The following is an 11,021-nucleotide window of genomic DNA, read 5'->3' as shown; positions in this document are numbered from 1 at the left end:
AGCAAAGCACGAAGCACTTGCAATTGAAGTTGCAACATGCTAGGGAACGTATTCAGAAGGGACTCGTAACGGTGTCCTATATGCCAGGTAATGAAATTCCTGCTGATGTATTGTCCAAGATTGTATCAAGGGATCAACACTGTACCTATGTGCAGAAGTTGGGTTTGTACTGATATTGTACGAACACGCTGCCCAGTGATGTTCACAGAAAGGGGGAGGATGTTGGTTTCTGCTCTCTTCACTGTGCAGTGAAATGCTTGTCACAAGACAATGTTTACATTCCACAGTCAATTGCTGTTGGAGTTTTCTCACGGGAAAGGAGACTGGATGTGACGTACACTGGTTTTCCTGTTTTTCACTGTTCTTTGCAGTTCAGTGTTGTTCTCTCCGTGCTTCAGAGGAGAGAGGATGCTTTCTCTGCTCCGGCAGAGGCAAGATGTTTTTCTGTAACCAACCAGCTTTGAAAAGTAAAGAAAGCAACTTAGAGTATGTGCACGTACTCCTCATCATTCCGCTGTGCACGGGACACTGCAATATCAACAATAGTTACTACTTCCCCAGCGTCAGCCGGTGTTAAGTCCCTTGAAGAGAGGAAGGGGACGAGGAGTTTGTCCTTAAATAACAAGCGTACTGACAAATTTAAATACAACCTTAACCTTCAATTAGGTCATCAATCCTTGATCTTAACACCAAGGAAAGTGAGCCTAACTATACAAAATGGGGACCCAAGATGGAGAACTCTGGGGGGTGCCAAGGATCTCTTAAAGGTGCTTTTAAATATGGAGGCAACACAAATTGACCTCTGTGCAGTCCTCCCCCTTGTCCATCATCATAAATCTCAGAGAGTCCTGCTTGCGTTCCAATCCACAAAAATTCCCACTATCATACTACGCAAGAAAGCATTTTTGTTTCGCTGTGGGATAGTACCAACGAGAGCTTTTATAGACTCTACGCCTAAACCCCTACTGTTGGAGGCAATAACCAAAGAGGGCTCAAAATCTGCTAAACCCGATCCACCAGTGGTCACCGAAGGGGGTGTTCTACTCCAGGAGAAGAGCTATGTAGCCTCCTCTCCCCTAGCAAAGGACAATGACCATCCGGAAAGTGGCCTGACACCACCAGAAGAGATCAAACTCATTGCCTCCTTTGCAGATTTACCAGTGGTGGAACAAAAAGAAATTATTAAAAGACTGGAATCGCTTAAAACCCAACTTATTTCTTTATTTTAAACAATAATCAAAAATTATATAATGCTTTGTATCTTCCCTTTACACGTTCCCTCTCACTTATTTCTTCCCACCCCTTTTTATTTTCTGCCTTTCCTTTCAAAGTCTTCCCTTAATACCTTCCCCCCTCCCTTAAATCCCTCCTTTATAGGCTTATCACCTAAGAAAACAGTTCAACAATATAATACAGAATTATACATAAAAAGTAAATAGAACATTGCAGGACCATCAGCAAGCTGGGGGGGGGGAGGAAACTCAGTTTCCTTCTCATTGTAGTTTCTTTGACCCCCAGAAGGTCTCGCTGTCTCTTTTCTCAGTTCTTTCTTTAGCTGTCCCTTCTTGCTCGCTTGTTTTCCTCCTTTCCTTCCTCCTCCTTTGGGTGTGGGCAGCGTGGCGCTGTCGTTCTCTCGCACTTCTCGCAGACGCTGTCGTTCTCTCGCACTTCTCCTTCGCCGTCCACCCTTTGCCCGCTGTCTTCTCTGTTCCGCTCCATAATCTCAAAAGGTGACAGGCTCTAGGACTGGGGCTGGCCGTGTGGGACGCCGGCGTAAGATTAAGACCTGTGCAAGGACAACAAAAAGGAAATGTCCCTTAGGGACTCGCGCGCCTCCAGGTGCTACTTCCCCAGCCACCACTGGCGGAGGAAGGTGGGGTGCGGGGGGGGTATTGCCCCGAGTGTCATCCCTTGGGGGGAGGGCTGACAAAATCCCCCCGGGCGTAGGGCCACGAGAGTTTGGGTTTCTCGCCCCGCTTTCCTCCGCGTTCTGATCTTTCTGATCTTTCCTCTCCAGTTCAGACCACGAGGATTAAGACCTGTGCAAGGACAACAAAAAGGAAATGTCCCTTAGGGATTCGCGCGCCTCCAGGTGCTACTTCCCCAGCCACCACTGGCGGAGGAAGGTGGGGTGCGGGGGGGGGTATTGCCCCGAGTGTCATCCCTTAGTGGGGGAGGGGCTGACAAAATCCCCCCGGGCGGATCAGTGCAAGTCTCCCAACTCCTCCTCACCTTGGTTCGGGGTGGACACAGCTGCGATGCTGCCGCATCCAGCGCCTGAGCCGCGTGCAGAGTGGCCTCCGTTCTGCCTGCGCCCCGCTGCTGGCTCTTGTACTGGGTTGCCCCAGTGGCACTGGTGGTGCTGGCGGCGGCGCTCTTCTGAAGATCTTGCGAATCCGGGAGATGATGGAAGCCAGGCAGTTGGGGCTCTTCGGGGCCCTCTCTTCCTCGCAGTCCTGTGAGAAAAGTAAACAATTCACCTCCAGATTCTGGGAAAATGCCACAATCATTAATCAATCAATCAATCAATTGGTTGATTAATTAAACCCTGAAGCTCTCAGGGCAGCTTACAGGATAAAAATACAAAATAAAAACACAACATATGTATTAAAAACAAAAACGAAGTCATAAGCCAACCTCCCAATCCACAAGCATGTTGAAAAGGCCATGCATTGTTCAATTAGCCAAAGGCTGGTTCTAGCGCAGAACTTTCCATGTTGGGGACACAATGAGGAGACATGCCTCATTTCGCAACACAGGGATTCAGTTCAACTAGCCCTTTTCCAGCCCTGGGAGGAGCACTAAGGTTCTGCGACACACAGTTTTGAAAGCTCTGTTCTAGAGAAACGTCTTTGCTTGGTACCTAAAGATACATAATGAAGGCGCCAGATGAGCCTCCCTGGAGAGAGCATTCCACAAGTGGGATCCACCACAGAAAAGGCCCCTTCTTGTGTTGCTGCCCTCCAGACCGTTTGTGAAGGAGCCACACGAAGAAGGGCCTGTGTGGTGGCAGGCTGTCATAATCCCTCCTTTTCTTTTTGGGGGCGAGGCGTTATATGAAAGGGTGGTAGTCAGTAGGGAACACTCCTCTCCCAAGTTCTCATGTGGCCAGCCTTGGAGAGATCTGAACGAGACACAAAACCAAGAACAAGCGGGTGGGGGGAAGGTATAGGAGGCAGGAAAACCCCAGAGAGAACCGGCTTTGCAAAGTGCCAACATGGTTTTATTATCGCCAAACCCACTTTGCAATTAATAACTTCATTTGGCAGGAGCCACCTGGAAACGCATTCAAAAGAGTTATCTTACAAAACAAATACCAAACAAAAAGCAACCCAGGAGAATTATCTCCACCCCCATCATTCTGCCCGGACACTGAGATCCAGCGCTGAGGGCCTTCTGGCGGTTCCCCACTGCGATAAGCGAAGTTACAGGGAACCAGGCAGAGGGCCTTCTCGGTAGTGGCACCCGCCCAGTGGAACGCCCTCCCGCCAGATGTCAACGAAATAAACAACTATCTGACTTTTAGAAGACATCTGAAGACAGCCCTGTTCAGGGAAGCTTTTCATATGTCATGAATGAATGTTTTGTCTGACCTCAATTACGCTTGCCTCCAGGTGTTCTCCAGGTGGGGGGCACGCCAAATCAAGGTCCTCCCTGTCCTCCTTGTCCTCCCTGTCCTCCTCTGGGGGGCTCTCTGGTACATGTGGCTTTTCCTCCTTGATAGTCACTTCAGAGGCTGACTGCTGGCAGAGACAGGACCCCAGTGGTGGTGGCGGGGAGAGGGGAGAAAGAGAGCAGCCCAAAATGAGAGAGGAACCCACATTGAGTCGCTAGCCAGGGAAGCCCTACAGCCCTGGCACCATGGGGGGCTGGTCCATCAGGACAAGTGGGGCAGGAAGCATACCCTTAGCAGCCCCCTGCCTGCCTGCCTGCCCCCTTGCTCCTGAGCAGTCCAGACGGTGGCCTGACCAGCCGGCCGGCCGGCTTCCTCCTCCTCCTCCTCCTCCCCAGCCTCAGGGTTGCCCAGCTCAGCAGGGCTTCCCTCCTGCTCTGTCTGCTACGTACCTCATTGAGGGAGTCCCAAAGGGAATCCAGGGAGGACAGGGAGGAAACACTGGAAAAGGGTGACATACTTGGAACCTGCAAGGAAAGATGCCAAAAACGAGCAATTAAAAAACCAAACCAAACATTAAAACTAACCCTAACCCATAACTGAAACAACAGTTTCATCCTGCGGTTGATATGCCCCCCTCCCCTTCTGCCTATCACCGCTTAGGCCACGGCCACCTACCCAGTCAGGACTGAGGAGATCCAGCCGTCTTGCGGTCTCCTCCTCGCCTTTTCCTTCACCCTCCTTTTCATGGGAAATGTCCTCCTCGATGGCTGACTGCTGGCAGAGACCCAGTGGTGGTGGCAGGGAGAAAGGAGAAAGAGAGCAGCCCAAAATGAGACAGGAACCCACATTGAGTCGCTAGCCAGGGAAGCCCTACAGCCCTGGCTCCATGGGGGATGGTCCATCAGGACAAGTGGGGCAGCAAGCATACCCTTAGCAGCCCCCTGCCTGCCTGCCCCCTTGCTCCTGACCAGTCCAGAAGGTGGCCTGACCGGCCGGCCGGCTTCCCCCTCCTCCTCCTCCCCAGCCTCAGGGTTGCCCAGCTCAGCAGGGCTTCCCTCCTGCTCTGTCTGCTACGTACCTCATTGAGGGAGTCCCAAAGGGAATCCAGGGAGGACAGGGAGGAAACACTGGAAAAGGGTGACATACTTGGAACCTGCAAGGAAAGATGCAAAAAAACGAGCAATTAAAAAACCAAACCAAACATTAAAACTCAAGGCACCCATAACTGAAACAACAGTTTCATCCTGCGGTATATATGCCCCCCTCCCCTTCTGCCTATCACCGCTTAGGCCACGGCCACCTACCCAGTCAGGACTGAGGAGATCCAGCCGTCTTGCGGACTCCTCCTCGCCTTTTCCTTCATTGTCCTTTTCATGGAAAATGTCCTCCTCAATGGCTGACTGCTGGCAGAGACCCAGTGGTGGTGGCAGGGAGAAAGGAGAAAGAGAGCAGCCCAAAATGTTTATTGCTTTTAAACATTACAAAGAAGAAGAAAAAGAAGAGAAGGAAAAAAAACCAATACAATACAATATATAAACAATACACAACACTAACACAATAAACTAAACATAACCAAACAAAAACAATTTAAAACACACTTCTTACCATACCAATATCTTAACTTTCATTCCCTTGTTTCATCGACCTCCTCACACCTCCCTTTTTGTATTCCACTTCTGTTAATTATTTCAGCAAATCCTTTCCATCTTGCTCTATTTCTGTCATATAATTGTCTTAACATATTTTAACCTTATTTTCCCTTTAATACTCTAATAATCTATCTATAATTAATTCCTTATAACATTTCTTCTAAAGCTGTATAACTTCATTCCAACATTTTTCAAACACTCATTAATTTTACATTATTTCTATAAATAGTCTTTAAACTTTTTCCAATCTTCTTCCACCGTCTCTTCTCCCTGGTCTCGGATTCTGCCAGTCCATTCCGCCAATTCCATATAGTCCACCAACCTAGAATCATAGAATCATAGAATTATAGAATCATAGAGTTGGAAGAGACCACAAGGGCCATCGAGTCCAACCCCCTGCCAAGCAGGAAACACCATCAGAGTACTCCTGACATATGGTTGTCAAGCCTCTGCTTAAAGACCTCCAAAGAAGGAGACTCCACCACACTCCTTGGCAGCAAATTCCACTGTCGAACAGCCCTTACTGTCAGGAAGTTCTTCCTAATGTTTAGGTGGAATCTTCTTTCTTGTAGTTTGGATCCATTGCTCCGTGTTCGCTTCTGTGGAGCAGCAGAAAACGACCTTTCTCCCTCCTCTTTGTGACATCCTTTTATATATTTGAACATGGCTATCATATCCCCCCCCTTAACCTCCTCTTCTCCAGGCTAAACATGCCCAGCTCCCTTAGCCGTTCCTCATAAGGCATCGTTTCCAGGCCTTTGACCATTTTGGTTGCCCTCCTCTGGACACGTTCCAGTTTGTCAGTGTCCTTCTTGAACTGTGGTGCCCAGAACTGGACACAGTACTCCAGGTGAGGTCTGACCAGAGCAGAATACAGTGGCACTATTACTTCCCTTGATCTAGATGCTATACTCCTATTGATGCAGCTCAGAATTGCCTTGGCTTTTTTAGCTGCCGCGTCACACTGTTGGCTCATGTCAAGTTTGTGGTCAACCAAGACTCCTAGATCCTTTTCACATGTACTGCTCTCAAGCCAGGTGTCACCCATCTTGTATTTGTGCCTCTCATTTTTTTTTGCCCAGGTGCAATACTTTACATTTCTCCCTGTTAAAATTCATCTTGTTTGTTTTGGCCCAGTTCTCAAATCTGTCAAGGTCGTTTTGAAGTGTGATCCTGTCCTCTTGAACCTGGTGATCTTCTCTTTTCCAAGTCCCTTCTGCGGGTCTTCTTCATACTTATACAAGAACTTTGCTTTGTCTTCTACTGATCTTATTTTTGTTTTCCTTCCTTTGAGGCTGAAGAGTAGGTCTTGGGGAAACTCCCACCTAAAGATAATTTTATTCCATCTCGACAGGGCAACCAAATCTCCATAGTTAAACCTAAGATCCAAAAGGTATTTCAGGACGTCTTTCAAAATTTCCACTCTTGACTGTTGTTCTTCTAAGTTCTTCTGGTAAAGTCTGAAAACCCTCACAATTTTAGTCTCTTCTTGGCCCAAGTCCAGGTCCCAAAAATCAGCAGATTCCTGTGTAAGAAAGTCCATCAAACCTTCCCTCTCCAGTTCAGGCAGGGCTCTGATCCTCAAAGTCTGTTTTCCTTTAGATTCAATCATAACAGGCATCAACTTATGATCATCAAATTGCATGTATGAGGCTGGGACTCTTTCTCTCTCCAATTGTGTTACTTTAGGTTCAACGGCAACAGCTTTCTCCCTAGCCTTCTCCGCAGTTTGCCAAGTCAAAGTAGATTCCTGTGTCAATTTCTGGATAGTTTCTGTATTGATATTCACCTTTTGTCCCAAAAAATCCACCTTCTTGTGAAGCTGTTCCAATGAATCATTTATCTTACATAATACAGCCACTAAGGCCTCTTCTGTCGACATTCTTAACCGATTCAAGGTCATTCCCAAAGTCTCACAGCCTTATCTTGCAGCTGGAAATTCCCCCAGCTCAGCTCTTGTAACAGTTTCAAAGGCTTCCTCTAGAGGGAAACAGTTTCTATTTGTATCAATCCTTTTAAGCACAGTTCAAACAATAAAGTTAGTTTCAATTTTCAGTTACTTTTACTCCTTTTTAAGAGCAGACGGAGAGAATAGAAACAATGTATCTCTCTTATTTAGCTAGCTGTCAGCGAATGTTCTATTCACTGTCAACGACCAATCCAAAAACGTCAGTCTTACTAGCAGCCCGTTTCCAGGTTCAGAGCGGTGGTATTTTGACTTTCTTCACTCTCTCCTGCAGGCACACACAATCCAAAACTTCTCCCCTCTTCTCCTGCTTCCAAGGGGGGTTTGATGTTTTCTACTGATGGAAATTTAGTCCTTTACAATAGGCTTTCCAAGACTTTAGCTTACAGTCTCTTTGCTGTGATCTTTTTACAAAAGGGGAAGGCGAACTTCCTGTTTTGAACCTCCCCGTTTCGGTGTCAAATTAAGATGTTTAAAAATCCAACTCTCCGCTCTACTCACGGGTAGTTGCTTTAAGATCAAATTGTCCACAGGAAAAAGTCAGCGCTCTCCAGCAACAGCTATGCGGCTTCGCTCCGTGGAAGAAGCAGTCAATTCGAAGCAGCGTGACACTCACCCCACGTCGCTCCGGAACCCCGAAACCAGGTTTCCCCACGAGTGGGGGAGGCGCAAAACGTGCCAGCCGAATCCCAGGTTCACAGGCTTCACCCGCCTGTGATTTTTAGTGGGTCTCCGCCTTCGCCATGGCGGCCAGACCCAGATTTCCACGAGGCAAATGCCTCCCGATCAGAGGAATTCAGCCATTGCCGGAGGCGCCAACCCGGAAGTCCGAGAGCAGCCCAAAATGAGACAGGAACCCAGAAGGCAAACTCTCCTGCCCACATTGAGTAGCTAGCCAGGGAAGACCTACAGCCCTGGCGCCATGGGGGGCTGGTCCATCAGGACGAGTGGGGCAGCAAGCACAGCACATTAACTCTCAAGGCACCCATAATTGAAACAACAGAACAGCGGCATAGCCAGCCGCTCGGGTGCCCAGTTCAACGCGGGGGTCCTGCAGGCGGGGGGCGCTACCTGGAGCCTATCTGCTGCCTCCCCCTCAGCTTTAGGGAGGCTGAGGGAGAGGAAGAGGGCAGACGCAAGCCCCACGCTGCCGTTTCAGGCAGCGCCCAGCCTGCAGGGGCCCAAGCCACCATGTCACTCCCAGGAGAGACGCTAGGATCAGACACTCTACAGCCCCCCCCCCCCCCGGTAAGTGCCAGCCCCCACGGTGTGGCGCCCAGTGCCAGCCGCGTTTTTTGACCCAACTAAAAGGTTTGGTGAGCCCAATTTTTATTTTTATTTTAAACTCGGCTTTTTGTCCTTTTGCCACCCCCCTCAGTGATGACACCTGGGGCGGCCCCCAATCCCCCACCCTCCTTTCTCTGCAACTGCAACAGAATAAAAGGACTCCAAACTCCCTTAGCAGTTTCCTGCTGGTCCCCTCACCATTTTCCCAGGCGTCAATCTTCTCACTTTACAGTTGCAGATAAGGCACCCAAAGGCTGCTGATCAAGGCAGGGGTTGGCTTCAACTGCCAAGTGAGGTTGGGATTCTGAGCCGATGTCACAGCCAGGTTCCGATCAGTCCATTTCCTCCAAGGGGGGGGACCTGTTTCCCCTGAGGGTGACCGCTGAACACACCTCCCAAGAGAAAAAGAATTATTATTATTATTATTATTATTATTATTATTATTATTATTATTATTATTATTCTAGATTTAATGAACACTCATATCAGAGTACATTGTAAATTGATAGCCATAGTCTTTATATACCAAAATTTTATGTTCTTCCACATCCGTTTAATGCTCCTAAACCCTTCTTTTAGATTCTTTTAGCTTCTTTTAGACTTTTATATATACTTTGTGATTAATACTTTTAGCTGTCCAAAACATTTTACAGACTGTAAATGATTGTACCTCACCCTACTGATGCTGGTCTACTAACGTAATAAAGATCTGATTGATTGAAATGAAATATCCTAGTAATGCAGTGATCGCACACTAATGTAATGTATTCCTCTCCCCCCAAATTCATACTTCATTACTCATTAATATTAGTAATAATAATGAAATAAGTCCGGCCAGAGGCTCCTCCCAGCTTTGCCTTGACCCTCCCAGTGGGCGTGACCACTCCCCACTAAGCCCCGCCCACCTCTTGCCTTCCCCAGCTCCACTCTCCCCGCCTCCTTTCACAATGGCTCGCCCGGATTGGCGTAGGCGGCCTGCCACTCTCGCGAGCACAGGAGCCTCCCCTCCCTCGCCCGCCCTGCCCTTCGCCCTTGCCCCACGCTGATTGGCCAAGACGGGGGGCGTGGCCTGGCGGAGGGAGGCGGAGCGAGGGCACCAGAAGCAGCTGGAGGAAGGAGGCAGCTGAAGGGGGGGCTGAGTCCTCAGCGTGGTTGGCAGCGGGAGGCGCATGGGGCAAGTGCCCCCTCCTCACCTAAGGGGGAAATGGGGGGGAGTAACAGAGTTGGACCCCCCCTTTTAAAGACAAACAGAACCCCTCCAGCACCAGAATTCAAAAGCATCCGTTCTTCGGCGATCAGCCTTCTTGATGGTCCAGCTCTCACTTCCATACATCACTACTGGGAAAACCAGAGCTTGAACTATACGGACCTTTGTCGGCAAGGTGATGTCTCTGCTCTTTAAGATGCTGTCCAGGTTTGCCATCGCCTTTCTCCCAAGAAGCAGGCGTCTTTTAATTTCGTGGCTGCTGTCACCATCTGCAATGATCATGGAGCCCAAGAAAGTAAAATCTCTCCCTGCCTCCATTTCTTCCCCTTCTATTTGCCAGGAGGTGAGGGGACCAGTGGCCATGATCTTCGTTTTTTGGATGTTGAGCTTCAGACCAATAGCTTAGGGGACTTAAAGTCTGTGGCTCTGACCCCTCCCCATTTTAACGGCCCCTTCCAGCTGAGGGGAGGGGGGGGGTTGCTTCCTGGCCTCCCCTCCCCTCTGGGTTGAAATGGGGGGGGGGATGATGCCCTTACTGATCCATGGGGGGCTTATAAATGTGACTCTCCCCCCATTCTGAAATCAGGGAGGTTGTAACCGGAGAAAAGAACAGAGGACTGACTTCGCCGGTGGCGCCCTGAATTTTGATCCTGTGTTTTGTTCGCCGACTCTTTGCACGTGTTGCAGACATGCACGTCTGTAGCTCAAACCCGTGCAGCGTAGCGTACAGCGATCCCCTTCGTTTCCTCCTTTCCCCCATTCATAAAGTGCTTGACCAATCACCAAGCGCCCTTCCTGACAGCGCCCTCTTTCCTTTGCCAATCCGAAGCGCGGGATCAGGAGAGGTTGCGAAACATCGCCCTCTAGCGACGACTGCGCTGGTACTGCAGCTGCCAAAGCAGGGAAGGGCAAAGAAGCCTTTGACACCAACGGGCTGCATTTGAGCGACCCTCCATTTAGGAGGAATCTTTAGAAATTCATAATAAATCATTCCAGGGACGGGTTTGCATCCTGCCAAGGCTGCTTATTCAGGGGAAAGGTGGCCATCCGAGGAGGGGCTTGGGGCTGAGCCTGGCATTGCCCTAATCTCTGAAGCTGCCCTATTGCATAAGGGTCAAGCCCTCCATCCTGCTAAAATTGTGACCCCGGGGCTTAGGGATTTTTTCAAAAAAATCTTTTTCTGCAGTTTAAGTTGCTTAGGGCTGATTTCTTGTCCTGTGATATAAAGCCTTCTGTTTCGACTACCAAACCTTTAAGGGGAGCATTTGCAAGCGTTTGGCAGCATTTTTGAGTGAA

At 49.1% G+C, this 11,021-nt stretch overlaps 1 protein-coding gene across 1 annotated transcript; it reads right to left on the bottom strand.

Annotated features, from left to right (window-relative positions):
* Nucleotides 1-2,228: 2,228 nt before the first annotated feature.
* LOC309350553 (uncharacterized protein) lies at nt 2,229-8,922 on the bottom strand (the record flags this gene model as incomplete). The annotated part of the gene is made up of 7 exons (XM_081877519.1): nt 8,717-8,922; nt 4,921-5,019; nt 4,695-4,769; nt 4,292-4,387; nt 4,066-4,140; nt 3,594-3,740; nt 2,229-2,456 (listed from the first exon to the last, which is right to left on the bottom strand). Exons 1-7 carry the CDS (start codon nt 8,717-8,719, stop codon nt 2,229-2,231), a joined length of 723 nt encoding a protein of 240 aa, XP_081733645.1. The 5' UTR covers nt 8,720-8,922.
* Nucleotides 8,923-11,021: the final 2,099 nt, after the last annotated feature.

The sequence above is a fragment of the Podarcis erhardii genome (genome assembly GCF_964252035.2).
Source record: "Podarcis erhardii genome assembly, chromosome: 9".
NCBI classification, from domain to species: domain Eukaryota; kingdom Metazoa; phylum Chordata; class Lepidosauria; order Squamata; family Lacertidae; genus Podarcis; species Podarcis erhardii.
The sequence above is the reverse complement of the archived record's forward strand: the minus strand, read 5'-3'. Positions and strand labels throughout refer to the sequence as shown.